We start from the raw sequence: 23,148 nt of genomic DNA on the forward strand, positions 1-23,148 counted from the left end.
AAGTGTGACAGGGGGGTGGCAATTGTTTTGCTTTGTTTAGGTATATTATCAGGAAGTTGGATAGAATGCATGTATCCCTTTATTCAGAAGCATCCCAGGCCAGTAATAATCATTGCGCTCTCCTATCATGTTTCTGTTGGCAGCGCCTTGAAGGGCATCAGTCTGCACTCGCCTTGTAGATATAACAGGGGAGCTTCTTCCCCGTTCAAGTGTCATTTGTAGGGGGTTGTGATGTAAAACTGACCATCCTAGGTATTCTGAAGTGAGCATTTGTCTAAATATGCCGGAGGTTCCTTGGAACTTGTCTAGTCTGATATTTATGTTGTGTACCTGGTAGTAAAATGAGTACTTTAATGTTGGAGTGCATTTCTCTCAAGATGTCCTCCGTCTGCCACCATTTTATAGCTAGATGTTGAATTTGTGTGTGATTGTGCGGCTCTGCATTCCCTGTATGTGTGTGTGTGGGGGCTGGGGGGGGGGGGGGATTTATGTAGTTCCGCATTTTGGATGAGATTGTAGTCCATTCACAAGATTCCCCCTGTTTATGGTGTCTGTAGAATGCTCGTGGCTAGTAAATCTAGACATTGCACCTAATTGACATTGAAGTCATATATGCTTATCACAGTTATTTATCCGCTGTCTAATAGAACCCTCTTGTATGATGTATCTACTTTCTCAGTCTGTGTTGTATTCATATTTGTGATGGGGCTCCTGTTGCTGCCCATATCAGCACGCCCCTCATGTAAGCTGAGTAAGGGGTACCAAATATTTCCTCTTCCCAGTTATTTTTTAGATTCTAAAGCAGTGGTTCTTAACCTGTGGTCAGAGCACCCCTAGGGGGTCCCTAAGGCTTTCCCCGGGTTTCCGCAACTGTTACAAAATTAAATATGAAAATCCATATATTAAAATTAAAGTATATACAAATGAAGAAGCAAAATTGAGAATTATTCTTCTATATTTGACGGTGTATTACACGAAATATTTCAATATTTGAGCATGTATTTGTTGTATACTTGTTTTTGTGTTTTATTGTATTGCTTTGAAGTTCAAATCGTATAAAATACGTTAGGCTGGGGTCCCCAGCTTCCAATAATGACTAAGTGGGGGCTCCCGAGTTTCCTTAATTATTCAGTGGGTGTCCACAGAACTCAAATGATAACCGCTGTTCTAGAGGGTATGACTACAATGTTTGTTAATTAATTCACACATCAAAATGTATATTTATCGATGTTTTTAGTTTGGGGTGATAGAACATCTCCTTCAGCACAATTATTGCAGTGATCCTGGGAACAAGCTCTGCAGATGCGCCTTGTTATGGTGACTTCCGTACCAATATCTATTTTAGTTCCCTACCTATCAATGTGCATTTACCAGGCCATTCTAATAAACTCTCCGTCTCCCCCTCCCCGGTCAGAGTCCTGAACTTGCAACAGTCCATGTAACTTTACAACTTGACTTTCAAAATGTTTTTATTTTTTGTTTATTACGGTTGTCTTGTGGGCTGTATTTCTCGGACTTTCAAGTCCTCCAGGCAGCCGCCAGACACCTCTTTTGTCCCATTTCCTGTGTGCATAAATACTGTCTGCAGTAGTAATCGTCTGCTCGCAACATGCCGTCCCCTGGTGTTGAGATCTGTGCTCATCCTTCATGATATGTGTCTGGTCGTCGTGTGTGATCACCAGCCTTCTGTTGGCATCTGTTCCGTCTTCCTAAGGGTTTTCTCTGTGTCCTCTTCAGATATGTCTTATACTGTTAGTTGTTCATTCCTGGGTGCACCAGTGTTGTAGAACCACTTCCACTTGAAAGGCCTTTTGCGCTGCTGCTTGTTCCTTTGTGGGGTCCCTCTATGCGTCAATTTCTTTTTTGTTGTAATGTTTACTATGTTTCTTTTAAATCCTTTAGGGCATACCATACCATCCATACCATACTATACAATGACAAGTCAAACCATACTAAACAATCACAGACCGTTCCATACCATACTATACAATAACAAGACGTAGCATGCAATACATTGCCATGCCACGCCACGCCACGATGGACAATACCACCATAGGCCATACCATACCATATCAAATCATCATAGGCCATACCATGTCATTGTATACAACATAAAAAAACACTAAGAACAATGCCAATAGATCTTGCATAGGTGTGTCCTACTGTTTTTTCCGATGATTGCTTCAATCTGTCTTAAAGTATACTGATTCAGATATCTTGTCAAAAATTACTGCCTGCTTTTTGGTGTGTTACATTTCACAGTACAGCTTCTGCTTTTACTCGTCATGAAATGAGCATGAAAGAGGTCAATGATTTAAACAGTTTGGCAACAGGGTGATGGTGTGACCATGTAGTACCCTCTGCAGTACATTAAAAGGATATTTCAAGTTAACTTAAAGTTCCAGGACCTTGTTAAGGAACTCTGACTTTGACTTTGTTCCTCTATATGTTCATGGAACTCATTGGCGAGTTGCAATTGCCTTGTAATGGACGGCGTGGGATAATTTATCCCGTATATATGAACTCTTTTTATGCGTTTGTTTATATTTACACACCACAGTGCTTCTTTAGTTAATGTAACGTTTCTGTGAACTTGCACAAACCCTGTAAAGTTTTATGATTTTACTTTTAGTTATGTTGTGGGTGAACTTTATAAGTTTTTTTTTAATTCCTTAAATTAAAAAAAATACATTTTGGAACTGAGTCTCGGACAAACCCCTTCCGTTTGACATGATTTCTCTTATAAATGATGTATTTTCATTCAGAATCAAATGTAAGTACTTTTTGAATACATTTGCCCAGTTTACCAACTGCCGTGATGTTTTATTGGCTTGAATATTGATAATTCTCAGAGTGTGAATCACTGTGACATTTTGTACGCATTCTCGGTAGGGATATTGTATATTTTGAAACTACATTTTAATTATTCTTGGCATTTTGATTAGGTAGTCTGTAAAACAATTAGTGAAAATAAATTTGCTGCAATAATAACATACCACTTGACAATGTACATCTTATTTTGTAGGCCTCGAAGCAGAGGGAAAACTACCCTGGAGGATGACGATAGCATGGATGGGCAGGAGGCAGCAGAAACTGAAAACACTGTGCAGAAACCCGTGGAAGCAGGTACATTTGCTGGTATGATTTCCATGTATATTATTATTGAAATACTCAGGCTAAAATAACATTGATTATTTAGTGATGGAAGGTGCAAAATGCAAATATTGAGGCTCAGAGAAGACTTTGTTGTAAGTTCTTCTCATGCAGTGGACCGAGGGTGGTAGGGCGGGTGGTACATAAATAAATAACTAACTAAAAAATTAAAAGCACGTATCTGCGAGAACAACGCAACATCCTCCTCGAGGCCCTTCTCTCCTCCAAGGTAGGCCCCAAACTCCCAAACCAATCCTGGCGCTGCTCTCACCAGCATGAGTAGTGCTGGGATTGGTGGAAGCTGCATCACTCTGCGTTCTTCTGCGCTCTGGAGGCTTTAGCTTTCTCTAACCTAACTGGCTTAAGACAGCTCGGTTAGAGAATTTTTACGTACGCATGTGTGGCTGACTGTCACAAGACGGCCGGCCAAAAAGACATGCACACTTTTAGCTGAAAGTGCCCTGCTCCTCTGCTGCTTCCAGTCAGCAGCAGCCTCGCCACCGCCCTGACGCTCCATTCGGGAAGGGGTGAAGGAAAATAAAATGGAAATGAATTAACTTATTACCAATTTATTTTTCTTTTTGAGGCCATTTCAGTGGGGCGACGCTCCTCTCAAATGGAGGAGCCACCCGCTGCTCTAATAACAGAACAATTTTCCACACCAGTGGCATCCAAATCACAAGGAAGTCTACCTGTCCAGTTTGTATGCAAGTTGTGTACCTGTCTTCGTGGCAATCTCTTCCTACAGTAGGACATTTTTTGAAGGATCAGATTTGGTGGCTATACCACAAAAGCATTTTTTATTTTCACGTAGCTGGTTTAGTATGTTCATGTATACTTTCATTTCACGTAGTTCTAACTAAATCCTCCGACCAAACGTTTAGCAAATTCCTTACTTTATCTTGAATATGTGCTTTTAGTTTTGCAGGATAAATGATATCACACGAGAGAATCTTCCTGTGTACGAATATTTTACCATACTGGTGCACTTTCCAATTAGCACTTCATTGAACGAAGTATATGTAAATTCCTTTTCTTCTGTTTGCTGCATTATCACTTGAGTTCTTGTACTGTTTTCCATTTGTCATTTCATTTTCATAGCTGGCTGTTTTCGTTTGAATGTGACCCTTCTGTGTTCCACTACACCCTATCTTGCTGCATGCTTTATAATTCTAAACACCATATTTCAGATGCATTAAGCACGACGTCTGAGCATCTGTATTCATTGTATGCTGTCGTTTAGGCTTTGTTTCTCTGCTGTGGCGATCCCCAGTGTTTCACTAAATCCTTCGGCAAGCATTTGCCTTGGTTGGCCTTTATTTATTACACTCTTTAAATTATGATACTTTTTCATAGTGCAGACTAAGTTATTGATGCATATGGTTAATTATGCTGTTAATGTAATTTGTCAAGCATTGTCCTCAGCAAATTATTGGAGGAGCTTAGGTTGAGTTGCTCATTAATATCTGCTTTTCACACCTTTTGTGAGTTTGTATGAGATCTGTTTGAAATATTATTTTTTTGCGTGGTCACCCCAGAATTTTTGAATTTTGCTGGACCATACATTGTTGCTGGAATTACAAATCTATGCACTTTAACCATGCTAACCAGTAGTAAACTGCCTGCGCTCCTCTTTTAAACTTGGTTAGAAAATGGCACCACCGTAATTGCCTATAAATCCCTAGTACATTGTAAGATGATTACCCAGGGCCTTTAAGCTAAATGTCACTAGTGGACTGCAGCACGTCTTATGATAACCACTACAGGGACAGTTCAAACATGGCTTAAGGCCTACCATTGTTGCCTGACTAAATCAGTGGAAAAACTGCAATTAGACCATGCCAAAATAAACCATTTTGACAGGTCAAAACCTTATTTTCAAATATTAATAACTCATCCCATGTCTTTACAGTGACTGGCACCCAAAAAAGCTATTTTCACTGCGGCAGGCCTAGCTGTCCTATATAGAAAACCAGAGTATGTTTTAAAATGCTAATGCTGTATTTTGAGAATGGCCCCAGCTAGAAATTAAATATGAATAAAAGGTGACTTTCAGAAAGTTTTTTTTCTGTGCCCGAAGTTCCTAAATGCTCATTTGCGTTAGATCCCCATCTCTAATTGACCTTGAAATAGGTGTTCAATGTCTCCCAACAGTAAACAATAGGCTGACCCGAATAAACAGAGATGACTTCTTTGAGCTCTGCAGAATAGGCAGGAAGCTGACTGTGTACATCATTTTTGATACAACTGTGTCAAATCCTGCTTGACAGGTCTACAAGGTTTTCAAATAACATTTTGGGTGCACTTTAAACGCAAGAGAACAGGATGCCAAGACTGTTCTTTTGGATCCACTGTCTGGTTGCTGGAGGACTCTGCTTTTGTCCTACCAGATTTGTGTCTGTATGGTAACTTTTACCCCACTGGTTAGAGCGGGGCAGCCTACTAGCTATCTCCAAGCATAAATGTGGTACCTCCAGGCACTCACTACAGAACACTTTCTGGACTAACGGAAGATAAGAAGAGGTCTAGACTTGACTCGAGAGGAGACCTGTAGGGCGATACCTGTTCCCTTTTGTACCCAGGAGAAATAGGTGTACTCTAAGGGTCTGTTGGCTGACCTCCTGTGGGGCTACAGAAAGCCAACAAGCTGCAGGAGGACTTTTCATGGAACTCCTTGCAACTCGACCTGGACTGGACTCTACTGTTGGCCTCGGCCTGACACTGTGGGGTTTCTAAATGCCTCCCCTGTAGTTCATGGGAGGCTTTAGAAGTGTACTCCTGTGGTTGATTGGGACTTAAAACTAAGGGCTTGAATTAGATCTTGGCATATGACCTACTCTGTCACAACAATGATGGATGACCCGTCTGCTGAAATATAAATCCCATAGGATATAATGAGATTTATATTTCGGCGGACGGCATATCCATCTCCGTTGTGACAGAGTAGACTATCTGCCAAGATCTAAAGTAGGCCCTAAACCAGGATGAACCTGGTTGGCATAGCTGATCTGCACTCTGCCTTAAATTGTGCCTAGGGTCCCGGTCTACCACAGCATTTGACTATCATTGGTGCTTTGTGCTTTTTGTCACAATTTTTTACTTAGGACTTTAAACCTTCATATAGCTGGTCCTTCATTTCGGATTTTAGCCATTTTTTTTTAAATGAAATGTTACTTTAATTTCCTTAGAATAGATGTTGTCCCCGAGCACAAATCAACAATTGACAGTGATTTCAGAGAAAAAAGAAGAACCAAATCAGTCTTTCTCTTTCACAGTTCTTTAACAGTTCTTTTTATTTTCTTTTTTCTCTTTCTTCAATTTGTTAGAAGATCACCATTTTATATTTCATAATTCATACAGTTCACATCGAGTGTAGCCAATAAACAGAAACAATGCCAACACATGTTTCGTCACGGGAACAATCACCCAATGACTTCTTCAGGGCTACAATAAAAATATGAAGCAAAAATATATACAGATTCCTTAAATTCAATGATAGTAACCAACACCTATAGTGATAGAAAAGACACCTATTTCCACCACTTCTTTAAACAAACAAGAAGACCTAGACAGGATAAGAAACTGCAAAGGAGAAAGCAATCACTCAAATCACCGACCAATAACCAAGTGAATAATCAAGAGTAAAGGGAGATTATTAAACAATGTCACTTATTTTACACCTGTACCACATATTGTGTGGACAGAGGGTAAAATATAAGCCAGCTACTGGTTGTGAGTATCTAAAACATAATGCCATCAATGATCTTAAAATTGAGAAACCTAATTCTATGATATTATATTGGAAGCATCCAAACAATTCATTATCCACAGAAGCTAAACCCAAGGGACTTCGCTTTCTTCAGTATTAATAGAATCACTCACCAATAGAAAGGATTCTTTCACAGATACATCAGTGTCATTCTGGGTTGTTTTCAAATACTCATGTAGTACTGAACCACTAAAATCAAGATTAATTAAGGATTCAAGTATATCCAGAAACAATTTATGAGCTTCAAGTATTACTACAACTCATAATACCTACTCAAGTTCAATTATTCTGTATACGTGGTAATTTATATCCTTCAGCAATAGCACAATTACTAAAAGGGAAATAGATCGACATCATAAGTGTCACGCCGCTAAAGTTCACCTTATTTAAATAGCAATCCTTTATAAGCTAATTAAGCTAAAAAGGAAGATTCAATCACACTCCTTCATTAGGTTACCTCAATAAGACTCCACAGATCAGAGTTTTCACAAGGAGAATTAATAATTGTCTGCAAAAGGAGAAAAAAAAAATGATTGGAGGTTGTGAATATATATATATATATATATATATATATATGTGTATATATGTATGTATAACCAATAAACGCAATTTAAACACAGACCCTGGTGTGCGAGTCGTTTGTGTGGTTCCTGGGAGGAAGAAACTCTGGTCGGGAGCATATATATATATATATATATATATATATATATATATATATATATATATATATATATATATATAAAATTAAATTATTAAGGTTTGAACCGACTTGGGTCAATATCGTATCTAGGGTGCGAATATTTCTCTTTTACCTCCATATATGTTGGGGCATCGAATTAAGTGTGGAGATATATATATATATATATATACACCCACACTTAATTCGATGCCCCAACATATATGGAGGTAAAAGAGAAATATTCGCACCCTAGATACGATATTGACCCAAGTCGGTTCGAACCTTAATAATTTAAAAACATTATGGAAGGCACACAATATTAAATAACAATACCCTTCTGGACAATCTCCTAGGTCATAATGTATCACAGTAAACAGCTAAGGTTAAATAATAGTCCTAGTTCAAATCAAGAAACCACTAAGTATTTCAGTAAAATTTCTCTCCTGCACTATATTTATTATACCTCTAAATGAGCCTTGTTAGTATTTATTAAATCTGTTACAAGAAACAATCAAAGGCACATTTCTCTAGAGGCAAGTATCAGTTCTAAGATTATCTCCGCAATTTCATTTTGGGCAATACAAAAAGTCCATCCATAGTGCCCGGTTCGTATATCAACCCTGCTGTTACATCGCATATATCAAAACGAGAAACCGTAGAATTCTTCTCGCACTTACCCGGGAGAGTACTCCCATCATCTTAAGTTCGGGTTCCTAGATTGTAATCACCCGTTGCCGCCATAGCCCGGCGTTTAAATACACGAGGAAACTAGCGTCTAACATTTCTGATCAAAATAGGAAAGGGACATACATCCAATGTCCCGTCTTACAAGAGGCGCCGTATTGGACTAGTCAAATACTCTTGATACTAGTGAAATCACATTGGATGGACCCGAAATTATCCCAAGACCCAGGCGCATGTAAATATACAATTAAAATCCACCAGAGAGGGTCTTAAAACCAACACATGTCAAACTTGCCGAGTTCAAATATTTAGAAATATTACAATCTTATTATTACAAATTATTAAATAAAATTATGCACAAATTCGCGAAGGGGCATCCAGGTTACTGAATCCTTAGAGTTATAGTAGACAGCGAGCTAGTTTGCGCTAATTCAGCGAACTAATTATTCACAGATTCGCACTATATTTCTAGTACTATATCACTCTCTTCCATTCTCATGTAATTACTACTTAGTGGTTCTAGTTTGAGTTTTAGGTGAAGATGAAAGGAATGCTAAATGCTTGTCCTCATTTAGAGATTAAGTACCGCAAAGCTTGTACACTAATCTTTCAAGAAACATGACGAAAATGATTTGCTCATTGTTGTGATATGCCTTCTTTTAAGCTGTGATATTGGTGTGGATACTGGTACGAACGTTTGCTGTTGTGTGGCTAGTCTCCTAAAAAAGACATTGACATTCACTCTCAATTTCACTGTTTTGATGGGTAGTTCTTCAGGCGGATTCCTCACCTTATTAATATCCTCCAGGCGCCACACTGGTCTTGGAACTTTTCCCCCCTCAATATTAGTTTCTAATGCAGGCAGGTGAAGCCAGATGATACCAGTTTTCCTGTTTTTGAGCACCTTATCGAGATTAGCTCCAAGTGCCTCTTGGTGTTATATCAAGCAAATATCTCTGCAAAGCAGATCAAATGTCACCTCCTATGGTCTCCTGGTTTAAATCCTGTTGACCACGTCGCAAGAAGATATCTTTATCAGACACACATGCCATCCTTATGTGGTGTCTAGGTTGCAACCACAACCCCTTCAACTAGTGACTGTTGCTCTTCGATGCACCCAGAGGCCATTGGGGAATGAAAAGCCAAACTATTTTTGGCAGGGACTCTAATGGATATTCCCAAGCAGCGTCCCATCCTTCAGGTAATTCACCAGACATGGAGTGATTCATCCAATTAGTCCTCATTCCTGTGCTTTTTTGTGTGCTTCTTATGGGAGAAGGTTTTAACTTTTTGAGTAACTGTTCCTGCTGCCAGAACTGTTCAGAAAATTGGAGGCACCATTTTTAAATGGCTGCTTCTACCGGGTTGTATGAGCCCATTCTGGCTCTGAACATTTAGTTGGAGTTCCCGACTCCATCCACTGACCCTTCCCAGGTTGAGGAATTCCTTTTTCCATTCTGGACTTTTTCTAGAAAGGCTTGCTACCCCTTCCCAATTAATACCTATGGATGTGGCACTTCAGTGAGCTCCTACTTAATGCAGCCCAACTCGGCACCTCCATGGGCTCTGGCCTTGGCTTTGACTCTGAAGAAGCTCTTATTTACCATGGTGCCTGCTTATGTGCCTTTGTTTTTGCCTAAGACTCTATCACTGTTTCCATCCTTGGAGCTGGTATCAGCTTTGCTTCAATCTTTGAAGGGGACGTACATCCGAGTAACAAATTAAAATGTTTGTGCTTGTTTTGATGATGAACCTCTGTCACAGCAACTTCCAAAAATTACCCAGGTTAGGAACTCATTGGATCAGGTTCTAACACTCTGGCCATGCACAGTACAAACTATTGGTGCATGGAACAAGACAATTTAGAGGCTCCTTCCTTATAATATGGGTGGTGGCCTTAACTTCGACCTACAAATTGCAAATATGCCTTACACCTCTCCCAAATGATACATTTCATACCCCTCAAGACCGCCTTCAGAAGTATTTTATTTTATACCTCTAATGTAAGGAAAGCAGCAGAAGCAGTGCTGAAATGAAGTGTAACTGAGTTTCTGTAGTAGGGGATCTCTGTGTATAGTCATAATCTAGTGAATAGTCCCGCCCATGTGCGTGGACCCCGGCAATCAAAAATAATCTCTTAAGTTGTCAAATTAATGCAGGAACTGCAAAGACACTTAAGAGAGAATTAAAGACAAATAATGCAGCCTATATCCACAGGCTACACTGTCCAGTACTTCAACTAGAAATTCCACCAAAAATCACCACACACAGCCCAGCCTGCTAGTTTCTACCATAGAGAAACCTGCCTCCCCCAGTCAAAGACTCAGGAATGATAGAGAGGAAGGTAGGGACAGACAAGCCCCATAGGCTGCCATTATGTGGCTTAAACAGGATACTGTGCCTTTAAGAGAACTTTCCAGACTTCTCCCAGTATCCCAGAATGCATAGCAGGTCCAACTTACTTTCAGTTCTTTTTTCCGGCTCCTGCTTACAGGACCCTGGCATTGAGCTCTCCCTTTTTCAAGGGTTTATTGAATTCGTTTTTGCACTTTTGTCTTTTAAAAGTGTTGCAGTTACTACTTGGTGTTCTCTTCTCACTTTTGTGCTGTTTTTTTAGGCGTTTTGGGGCTCCGAAATGCCTGGCCTTTTTGTTAAGTGCCCAGCATGTGAGAGGAAGAAGGCCAAAAGCGACCCCCATGATGTCTGCATCGTGTGCCTTCCAGAGGATCATGGCCCTGAGGAGTGTGTTATCTGCCAGCAGCTTTCTGCTAGGACCCTCAGGGACAGATTGAAGATCAGGCTGGCTGGCCTGGAGGATAGGCGTCAACGTGCTGCAGGTGGGTCTGGGCAGCCTGGGAGGGATCCCTCTGCCTCTGCTGAGGCCCCTGGGGGGCTCCCCGGGGGCAGGAAGTCCAGCCAACGGTCCCATTCTCAGTCGACGTCGAAGGCTTCGACGACGGCGTCGAGAGGGATGACGACGGCGTGCTCCCCGTCTCCCCGGGGCTCCGGGTCGAGACGGCGTGACGGCTCGACGGCGAAGGAGAAGCCGACGTCGAAGCCGCCGTCGACGTCATCGTCTTCGTCGACGTCGAGGTCTTCACACCGACGCCGAAGGCGCAGGGACGTGTATCGACGCTCGCCGTCGAAGCGGCACCGACGCTCGCCGTTGAGGCGACACCGTCGGTCGTCGTCGAGGCGACACCGTCGATCGCCGTCGAGGCGACACCGCCGATCGACGTCGAGGGGCTCCTCGACGTCGAGGACATCAAGACGACGACTGTCGACGCCGAGGGCGGACCGCCCGACGTCGAGAGGGCGACGTGTGAGGTCGCGCAAGGGATCGACGTCGGAGTCGACGTTCGACGCCGAGGATGAGAGGGTCGACGTCGAGGGGACGGCGTTCGACGCCGGAGTCCAGGAAGCGCCATTCGACGCCGGAGCAGCGTCGTTCTGCGTCCAGCAGACAGCGGTCAGCGTCGAGGAGTCGGTCACCCGCTCCAAAACGACACAGAGGGGGCTCTAGCCCCAGGAGTCACGCCCCTTCTAGTGGACGCAAGAGGAAGCGGTCGCCTGCGGATGGGGATGGATCTCCGCTCCCGTCCCCTAAGGGGTCACCGGGCTCGGTGTACTCTGAAGTGTACACTCCGTCTCGACCCAGGACTCCTACTCCTCCACCCGTACCTAAGGAGGACCCTCCGCCCTTGCCACCACTTCCTTCGGAGGATCCTGCTCCACCTCCGGTCCCTCCGCATGGGACCACCCCGCAGCCGGTGGTGCCTCCGCCGAGGTCCACTTCACTGCCGTCCCTGCCTGCTCCTCCCAAGGGGACCCCGAAACCAAAGCCCCGGGAGGACCCGAAGAGGCCCCATGAGGAACCACGGAAGACCCCTCCTCGCAAGCCGATGGGGCGCCCCAGAGCTGGCAGGTCTCGTTCGCGCTCTAGGCGCAGGTCTTCCTCGAGGTCGAGACACCGCCATAGGAGGCGCGAATCTCGCTCTCGCACGAGATCATCTGGGACCAGGGACTATTCACCTACGCTATCGGGGTCACCGGACACCAGAGTGTCCCCGATAGATGACCTGGTTGCCTTTCAGGACGTCCTGTTGAGGGGTGCGGCGAAGCTAGGCATTACACTAACAGTGCCTACTCCGAAGACGTCCGTCATTTTCGAGACTCTACATCAGAGGCACATGTCTCGCCCCCTCCTGCCCTTGGTGCCGGGCCTGGAAGAACCGGCTATGGCGCTGTTTCTCACCCCGGCGGTGACGAGAGCGGCCCCGTCCAGACTCCTAAAGAAGTACCGGGCCCCCGACTCGGATCCGGCCTTTTTGAGAGCGGAGCCTCCGCCTGACTCCGTCATCGTCACGGCGGCCCGCAAACAGCATGCCACCACGCCCAGCTCCACGGTTCCCCCAGACAAGGAGTCTAGGTGGATGGACTCGGCGGGGCGGAAAATCTGTGGGACTTCCGCGACATCCATGAAAGCGGCGAGTGCCACGGCTCTGTTGGGGCGTTACGACCGCGCCCTATGGGACTCCCTCGAGCGCTTTGCGGAGCATTTACCTCGGGAGCAGCGTGAAGACTTCATGGAGGTCCTGAGTGAGGGTATGCTGGTGGCCAACCAGATAATCAGCGCGGCTGCGGACTCCTCCCTGTTGGCTGCTCACGGGTTCTGCCACGGGATCAACCAACGGCGCCACGCATGGCTCCGGCTGACGTCCCTGAAACCGGACGCGCAGCAGAGGGTGGCCAATCTGCCGTTTTCCGGGGAGACCCTCTTCGGGAAGCACGCAGATGATGAAATGGCCCGCATGAAGGCGGAGGCCGAAACGCTGACGGCTGTGGGCTTGGAAAAGCCCAAGGAGACCAAGAAGCAGTACCGCCCTTTCCAACGGCGGTTCGGAGGACAAGGCCGAGGACGGGGACAGGCTTCGGGGCACTCGCAACAGCAGCAGCCGTTCCGTAAGCCGTTCCAGAAGCGGCAGAGGGGCAGAGGAGGCCAGCAGTCGGCTCCGGCGCCCAAGGGCCAGGCGGGGCCTAGGCCCTAGGAACTTACTTCCCCCGGATCCGTTACCCACTCCGGTAGGGGGAAGCATCCAACTTTTTCTGGCAGAGTGGAGAAAAATTACTCAGGACAAGTGGGTGCTGAATATTGTTTGCAATGGATACAGTCTTCGGTTCACCAGCCCTCCTCCAGCGATCCCCCCCGGTCGGCTCGCAGTTTCAGCTGCGCGAGCTTCAGGCGGAAGCGGATATCCTGTTAAGGAAAAGGGCGATAGAAGACGTACCTCTGTCTCAGAGAGGAAGAGGTCTGTACTCCCGGTTCTTTCTGGTTCGCAAGAAGGACAAGAACGAGTTCAGGCCCATTCTGGATTTGCGACAGGCGAACAAGTGGATTCGCAGAGAAAAGTTCCGCATGCTGTCGTTGCACCAGATCTACCCTCAGTTGCAACAGGGGGACTGGCTGTGCGCTATAGACCTACAGGATGCTTACTTCCATGTGCCCATTGCACACAAACACAGGAAGTTCCTGCGGTTCCAAGTCGGCACCAATCACTATCAATACACAGTACTCCCATTCGGACTGAAGTCTGCGCCAAGGACATTCTCGAAGTGCATGGCGGTGGTAGCGGCACACCTGTGGAAGAACAAGGTGTTCGTCTACGCTTACTTGGACGATTGGCTGATCAAGGCATCCTCCTTCTCGGAAGCGCGAGCGCACTTCCAGAAGACGTGCGTTCTCTTGAACAAGCTGGGGTTGCACATCAACATGGCCAAGTCTGTTCCGACTCCGGTCCAATGCATACAGTACTTGGGAGCCTCCATCAATACGCTGTCAGCAAGCGTGTCTCCTTCGGAAGAGCGACGATTATCACTCCTTCGGAAGGCTCAGGCTCTTATGACGACTCCATCTACAACAGTGAGGACGGTGTCTTCTCTACTGGGATCGATGGCCTCTTGTATCTTCCTGACGCCACACGCACGGCTGCACATGAGACCGTTGCAGGAGTGCTTGGAGGACCAGTGGGATCAGAGGAAAGGATCTTGGGACGACAAGATTCGCCTATCGCTGCATGCTCTTCAGTCCCTGAAGTGGTGGTGTTCGGCGGAGAATCTCCTCAGAGGGGTTCCCTTTCACAAGGACATTCCCACGCAGACTGTCGTGACGGATGCGTCTCTTCTGGGATGGGGAGCGCACTCCGGGACTCTGCAGATTCAAGGCACGTGGTCACCGATGGAGGCCACGTATCACATCAATTTCCTGGAACTCAGAGCTGTTCACTTGGCGCTGAAGGCCTTTCTTCCGTCCTTCCGGACCAACTCTCTGCTTGTTCAGACGGACAATACCACCACGATGTATTACCTCAACAAGCAGGGAGGCTCGAGATCGCGCACTCTGTCACAGGAGGCGCAGACGATCTGGCACTGGCTCCTGGCCAGAGGACTGACGATAACGGCCACCCATTTACCAGGTGTGCAGAATGTTCAGGCAGACGCACTGAGCAGACTGCTTCAGGAAAACCACGAATGGGTCATAAACGACGAAGTACTAGGAGAAGTCTTCGCAAGGTGGGGAACTCCAGACGTAGATTTGTTCGCCACCGCCGAAAACAGCAAGTGCAGAGACTTCGCCTCCAGGTACTTCCAGCAAGGGACGCTGGGGAATGCGTTATGGATCGACTGGACGAACAACTTTCTGTACGCCTTTCCTCCCATTCCCCTGATTCCGGCGGTGCTCATCAAGCTGGCCCGGTCCAGGGCTCGGATGATACTCATCGCCCCGGAGTGGCCCAGGCAATGGTGGTTCACGGACCTTCTTCACCGGTCTCTCCTTCCTCGCATTCGGTTGCCGTGCAGGCCGGACCTTCTCACGAAGTTCGGGGGACGGATGTTACACCCCAACCTCTCGTCTTTGAGTTTGGCGGCATGGCTCCTGAGATAGTGCAGTATGGCCATCTTAATCTGCCCGATGATTGCATGGACATTCTGAAGGAGTCCAAGAGACCTTCCACTAGGACTTCATATGCTTACAAGTGGAAGAGGTTTTGTATCTGGTGCCAGTCCAAGAACCATGATCCTACGACCTGTAAGGAAGATGTCATCCTTCCTTACCTTTTACATTTGGCGCAGTCTGGCCTTAATGTGCATTCCATTAAGGTTCATCTGGCTGCATTGACTGCCTACAGGAAATGCCCTTCACAGACTTCCTTTTTCCAGATCCCCGTGATCAAAGATTTTCTGGAAGGATTGAAGAAAGTATTCCCTCCTGTCAGGCTTCCCTCGCCTTCATGGGAATTGAATGTGGTGCTGTCCAGGTTGATGAAGGAACCTTTTCAACCTATTCATAAGGCTTTGTTGCAGCACTTGTCCTGGAAGGCGGCGTTCCTCGTGGCCATTACATCGGCCCGCAGGGTGAGTGAGATTCAGGCGTTGTGTTGTAATGAACCTTATACTGTATTTCATGCTGCTAAGGTTGTTATGCGTACTCACCCTACATTTCTTCCCAAGGTTATTTCTGACTTTCATGTCAACCAGACTATAACTTTGCCTACGTTCTTTCAGAACCCTTCGTCCCCAGCGGAGAGGTCTCTCCATTCTCTGGATGTTAGGAGGGTGTTGAAATTTTATCTGGATAAAACCAAAGATATTCGTAGGTCTGACCAGTTGTTTATCAATTATGGATCGGTCAGGACAGGTCTTGCGACCTCTAAGCAGTCCATCTCTAGGTGGATTGTGTCCTGCATACAATTGTGTTATCAGAAGGCTAATAAGACCTTAGGAGGTAAGCCTAAGGCTCATTCCACCAGGGGCAAAGCTGCCACGACGGCTCTGCTCCGTAACGTGCCGATTGCTGAAATCTGCAAGGCAGCCACTTGGAAGTCGGTTCATACCTTTGCTAAGCATTACTGCCTGGACTCTGACGCCAGGGCAGACGCTCAGGTTGGACAGGCTTCACTGCGGAATTTGTTCGCACAATAGTGGCATTATGTATTTACTCTCCACCGCCGCTTAGTTGTGGGGATGGGCTTGCCATTCTATTCACTAGATTATGACTATACACAGAGATCCCCTACTACAGAAGGAGTAGTTTCTGTCCTGTAACTCCAGTTCTGTAGTAGGGGTATCTCTGTTATAGTCATAAGCGCCCTCCCTCCTCCCCGGTGGAGATTTCTTCAGGTATACAATGCTGCAGGTCTGGCGTTTTATACGCCTTCAAAAAGAACTGAAAGTAAGTTGGACCTGCTATGCATTCTGGGATACTGGGAGAAGTCTGGAAAGTTCTCTTAAAGGCACAGTATCCTGTTTAAGCCACATAATGGCAGCCTATGGGGCTTGTCTGTCCCTACCTTCCTCTCTATCATTCCTGAGTCTTTGACTGGGGGAGGCAGGTTTCTCTATGGTAGAAACTAGCAGGCTGGGCTGTGTGTGGTGATTTTTGGTGGAATTTCTAGTTGAAGTACTGGACAGTGTAGCCTGTGGATATAGGCTGCATTATTTGTCTTTAATTCTCTCTTAAGTGTCTTTGCAGTTCCTGCATTAATTTGACAACTTAAGAGATTATTTTTGATTGCCGGGGTCCACGCACATGGGCGGGACTATTCACTAGATTATGACTATAACAGAGATACCCCTACTACAGAACTGGAGTTACAGGACAGAAACTACTCCTACTGCAGCCGTCCTCATTGTCTTTGGAACCATTGTTGCCTTTTGATAAATATCTTTTGGTACCAGTACTGGCTGCCTGGGAGAAATCCATCTAGAGCTTGGCACCCCTCTGATTGAGCACATGGTGCCATAGGTCTGCACCATCCATACCATTATTAATGGGATCCTATAGTTTGTGAGTCTAAAAGACAGGAAAGTCTTTGTGCTGTCAGCTAATCCTCACCTGCCTAATATCTCACTGGCTAGTACGTCCATGCCTTGTTGGAACTGTCTAAAACAACCATAATCCGTCTCTGGGACCTCCTGTATAAGCCTTTTTCTGATCTAGTTAGCAATGGTTTGGAGGCCTCCAAACAAAGTCAAGTGCAGCCTGGATTCCACTGACACAAAGGTCGAATCCTTGGCCTATGGGTAGAGTTTGCATGTGGCACCATGATGCATTCCACTGGCTTTCCAGGATATGTAAGGCAGCATTAATAGACATGCCATTTGATCTGTGGATTCTGCTGCCTCAAAACCTCTCTATTCCTCGCCTTGACCTGCTGGTGGGATAGGTGGGTATTCCACTTTACCACAAAGTGGGAGACTATCATGTTGGGTTGCTAAGTTCTGCAGTTAATCCTCCATCTGTGATGGTGGGATGTGGCCTAGCTCTGCCCCTTATCCCCCAACTCCGACCACAGTGGCGTGGAACCTAGGAGTGAAGTTCGATAACATGTCCTTCCAACCTCAGACAGAGAGTGTTGTCGAGAATTGCTTTGGTCTCCTTCGGCTCCTGAGGAAAATGTTGTTACGGCTTCCAGTCTCGTAATATCTCAGCTGGATTATGCCAGTGCACTATACTGGGATATCCCTACTTACCGACCCAAGAGATTACAGTTTCCCTGTGCCTGTCCTCTGCTGATGCGCTGCTTGCGATAGTGCCCAAAACTAGACGGAAGAGGTGGGGAGGCTTTACCGTCTCCGCACTGGTGGCAGCAGGTTGGAATTCTCTTCCTTTGCACCTTTGTGCTACCAAGGATGTGTGGTCTTTCAAGCGCAGCTTGAAGACCTGGCTATTTAATGCTGCCTATTATTTTCTTATGCAGTGGTCACAGTACCTACAGTGCCGGTACACTCTAAGAGTAGCTGTGCGCTTTACAAGTGCCATTTGATTTGATATAATTCATGAAGTTGTCTCTGGCACACACCTCCATCTTGAAAGTGGAGGTGTTTGTCTTGTTGTACAAGTAGACCTTAGAAATGCTGCCCATCTCAAAAAGGGGAATGTAGGTTTCACACCCATTCTGAATCTGTCTCTTGAACCTCTTCATTCGACAGGACAAGTTCCAAATTTTTTTCTTGAACAAAGGTTTGCTAGCCCACAATCCAAGGGGACTAGTTGGTGTCCCTACATCTCCAGGTCGCATATTTGCATCTGCCAGTCCTTACCACTCACAGGTGTTGCCATCATTTTACCATGGAGTTGGAACACTATCAGTTTACCATACTGCTTTTTGGTGCAACAGCAGCTCTGTTCATGACCGCGGTGAGAGCCTCAGGAGGTCAGGAGTGTATGTATCTCCATACTTTGGTAGATGGATGGTGAATACAGGCTTCCTTGCTCTTGTCAAGAATATTGTCAGGGTACCATCATCCTTTTGCATAGTGGGGACATTTCATCAGGGCTCAACTTCGTCTTAATGTTAAGTCTGACTTTCATAGGTGCAGAAATGGGCGTCACCTGTATGATGGCCTTTTTTCTCCTTAAAGAATTGGAAATATTCTTAATATGATTGTGATGTTTTTGAATTGTGCTCCGAACCTGGTTCTGCAAGTTCTCCTGCTGATGGGTCTGATGCTTTGTGATTCCTGTTGATGCTGAATGCAAATTGTGTGTCAGGGCCCTTCAGTGGTGCCCAAGATAATAGTGGCACCACTCCCTGGAGTCTCTTGTCTCTGGTGCAGGTATTCCACTCTGTTCTCTCAACATCCATTGGTGGATGTGTCTCCAAACTTGGTCGTACATTGAAACTTCTATATTCATGCACCACTGTTTAGGGTGCCAAATTAATCTAGGCATTTGCCATGGTGAGCATCGCTCTACATTATTTCCTCTGTCACATCACATGGATTTTATGATCACCAGATGCAACTCCGAACCTCTGGAAACGCACCTCCCACACTGATTCTTTTAATTTGTAAAATGGTGCACTTCATCCAAGGTATCAGCCATTGCTTGATACCACTGCTAAGCAAAACTACGTAAAGACGCAACACAGAATAGTGCACACAAAAACGAAAATTCCAGTTTTTCTTTGTATTAGTTACCTCCTTTATTGAAATGCTCGTCTTTTCATAAAAACAGCCTAGACTACAGCCAATGCTTTTCGTTCAACAATATTGAACTTTACCAGTGCCTATCTCTATATACAAGATGAATATCTCCCTCTATCAATGGCATTTGCCGGTCATCTGAAGGATTACTTGACTGATAGAAAGAAACACTTATTCAGGTTTTGCTGTTAAGGGATATTTTTACCACACCTCAAAATGTAAGACTACTGTGCCACAAGATAAATGAGGTGGCAATCATCCGGATGGGACTTCTTGTGAAACCATTGATAGAGGGAGACATTCGTATCGCATAGATGTATAAAAATATCTTCTGGCAAAATTGGTTATGTATCATAATATTCCATTGTAAACATATAACATCACAAGGTGACAGAAAATGATCCTCTCTCAAGCCAAGTGACCTCGATTACAGTGCCATAAGGTCCTAACGTTGCCGTTGGAGGGCTGCTACTCTTACAACAGGAATTTCACTTGGTAATCATTTTGTTGAAGTCTGCCTAAGACGTGTAATTTTTTATGCACTAATTCTCTACTGCTACTCAGAGAAAAGCACAAAGTAGACACTGATTGCTACGACGGTATTAAGTTGTCCTAAGTTGGCTATTGGTAACCTAGCAATTGTCTGTGCCAACTACATTTGGTTGTGTTATCCTGCTGCTCAGCTTGTTTATAGTCTGGTACTTAATGTTGTGTTGTACTGATTTGTTATGCAAACAGTCCTCCCTAAAGGGATAGCCTTGCACAGACAAAACATTAGGCTGATGTTATCTGTTACAGCTAATAAAGTGGTTACACTGCTATTAGTTGCTTTGAACCCTGCTTCTGAGGTGTCAAGTAAATTGTTTTCCTCTAGGTACTCTTAGAGCTGAGCGTTTATCAGCTTTTCAATAACTTTGCAAGATAAAGGAGTAGAGAAAACTGCTGATAATTAGCCATGTCTTGAGGGTTGTCCTGGAATGTGTAATAGCAGAAGCACCAAGGCATTTGCCCAATTGTCTGAGGAACTGAGCTCAGCAGAGATCATTATTAAATAAGTCTGTGATTTAATTTGCTACTCGTAGTAAAGACATGATGGGCGAAGGGGTCTTCCATAGATCCCAATTTAGTTTTGACCATAGCTTTTTTTTACCATGTGAGTCATAAATGGTTTAAAAGTTACACAGATGGCAATGGTCAAAGGATGAGTGTCTTCCACTTCTTGAGAAAGAGTTAATGAATTGAGGAGCAAAGCCAACATAGGTTTTATTGTTCTCATCTTCAAAATCAGATGCCACATTGTAGCATCCGGAGGGAGAGGCTAGGATGGGCTGCTCGCATGCAGGAGGATTGACCAGTTCCTTTACCAGTTTAAAGATTTTAATAGAAGAGTACTTACTTTCTTCGGTTTTTGGGCATACCCTTCCCACTTAGGGTGACTATAGCAACACAAAAAGATGATGGGCTGAATGCTGAACATGGTCAAAGACATAGGTCCCGTGCTCGCTATGCCACTAGATTCAAGCTAACCTGGCTTACCATGGAGGATACACTGAAAACAGCCCCAGGATGCTTGTTTTGTGTTCCAGGAGGACGTGGCCTGGCAGTTTTGTCTCGACTGTTCCCATGGGGAGCAGGATCAAGACTGATTTGTATATGTCTGGGTCCAAACTGCGGTGGCATAGTGAGCAAAAATATAGTGTATTTTACCCAGATTTGTGACTGGGGTGAATGTTTGACAATGTTCAACAGTCCATCCATCTTTTTGTGTTGCTGTATGATGCATTATGATGTCACAACTCAACAGTAATAAGTTATTACAGTTGAGCAGCTATGTCATTTCATGATAAGCTACTGGAGAAATTACAGGACACCTCTAATAAGAAAACTGAAGATGGGCTTTTAAGCAGGGATTGAGGGATCCCATTCATTGTAGTGCAATAATGGGACAAGTACACAAACTTATCAATAATTCAACAACAGCGCATCACTTTACCCCTAATACACATACATTCCTGCAAACCTCTGTTTGTGAGGTCGGGAAATATGATGGAGCCTCGTAGTGTTTTAGCATTGTTGTGCAGCAAAACAAGTGCATGCGTGGTAGTCTTACAAGATATGCCATCCCCTCCTTAAAGTATTATATGAACAAAGAATTTTCTTGTGGTTCTTCTGTAACCTGTATACTCAGTCACCAGAATCATCTCCTTACTGGGTATAGTGTTACTGGCTCTGGTTCAAATATTCCAGAAACCTTTAATCAGGCATATATTCCTGCTCCAGATGTTTGTGTTAGGTTTCCTTTGACGATCCTTTCTTTTATGAGCGGTACACCTGCCTCAGATTATATAATTGTTTACATAGGTAGGGCGACGCCTGCTAAACCATCATGGGTAAGGAAGCCATTCACTACCTGCAACCTGACTGTACCCGGTACTTAGTTTAGCATTTTGGTTGTGGTGACTGAATGCGCCCATTTACCTGCCTTTACTAGGCATGTGCTACACCTGTGAGAATTTTATTTCTGAGGGCCACACAGAGAAGGATATCAAGGGGCACGTTATCAGTGTCCTGAAATTACCAGAACAAGTTGGAAACATGAATCAGAAGCTCAAAGAGGAACTCAAGTGGCTCTTGATGATGGACAGTATTAAAACAGACCTCAGTGTCATGTCGCCAACTCCCCGGGATTGGAATGATGCTCAAAAATTGTCCACCTTTCATAGCTTCAAATCTGTATACGGTTATAGTGCAATCATTGAAGTGATCGTGCGAGGGAAAGAAAGGGTGGGGACAGCAGGGAAGGAGACCTGAAATGACAACAAATGATAATCCTATTAGTAACAGGTTGGAGTGTAGTCTTTTTAGTATATCCCACTATGTAGTAATCAAGTACCTGTAAAGAAAATAAAGAAGGTGATCTTTTCAGATGAGCCCTTGTAGAGAATATTGTTCCTATTACTCAGCATAGGACCATAACCATAAACCTTCTTGTAAGGGCACACTAATAATAATGCATGGAGACACAAAGAACATATGCAACCATTAGAACATACAATCTGTCTATTGAGCAGTATATACACTCCAGCAATAATAGTTTCCTAACATAATTCAGACCTACCCAGTTATCACTAAGTCTTGCATCACAGGGTAGTAAGAGATGGGAACAATGGCTCTTCTACAATTCCCTGCTATTGTGTGCGGCCTGAGCATAGAGAAAAACATATTATCAAGCGTATAAATCGTATACATAAGTGTAATTCATACTTCACTTGTCCTTCAGTTAAATATACTATAAGGGTATTTTGTGCGTGTTATACTAAGTCAATAATCCAAACTCATCATGTTATGATGCATATTTCTGTCAACAATGAACACACAGTATACAAACAAACACAAAACATAAAGCGTAGGAAAAGTGCTGCTTTGTAGTCCGGGCACTTAAACGGGCCAATTGTGTGACAGTCAATAACAGCTACCAATGCCGGTATCCCTACCACCTACACGACACAACATATGGGTGTCCCACCAACAGGGAGGAACACCGCAGTAGGAAAATGAGGCACAAATGTGGAAAAAATATGCCAGTATCCCTACCACCTGCATGAGACGACAAACGTTTATCTCACCAACAGGGAGGAACACCGCAGCTTGTAAATGAGGCAAAAAATGCCCTAAAGCAAGGATCCTTCGATTGCGTGACCAAGTCACATTTGACCAACAAATCAGGCCTCAAAGAACGTAATGGTGGTTTTACGACACCCTTACTGGACCCCCACAACGATAATCAAAGGAGTGGCTCATGAAATGTCCAAACTTCTTCCAGGTAACTCCTGGAATAATCTGCAGCGCTGCGGGGAAGCAGACGTGCCGAACTCCT

The 23,148-nt window shown here is 44.8% G+C and overlaps 1 protein-coding gene across 2 annotated transcripts in view; it reads left to right on the top strand.

Moving 5' to 3' along the window:
• LOC147666684 (histone-lysine N-methyltransferase 2C-like) overlaps positions 1-23,148 on the top strand; it is a 369,504-nt gene that overhangs the window by 177,536 nt on the left and 168,820 nt on the right. For both annotated transcript variants that reach the window (XM_086948969.1, XM_086948970.1), the window contains exon 2: positions 3,026-3,138. In XM_086948969.1, coding sequence (XP_086805095.1) covers positions 3,026-3,138 — 113 coding nt within the window. The remainder of the gene's footprint in view (positions 1-3,025; positions 3,139-23,148) is intronic.

This window comes from Lissotriton vulgaris, unplaced genomic scaffold (genome assembly GCF_964263255.1).
Source record: "Lissotriton vulgaris unplaced genomic scaffold, aLisVul1.2 SCAFFOLD_1077, whole genome shotgun sequence".
Lineage (NCBI taxonomy): Eukaryota > Metazoa > Chordata > Amphibia > Caudata > Salamandridae > Lissotriton > Lissotriton vulgaris.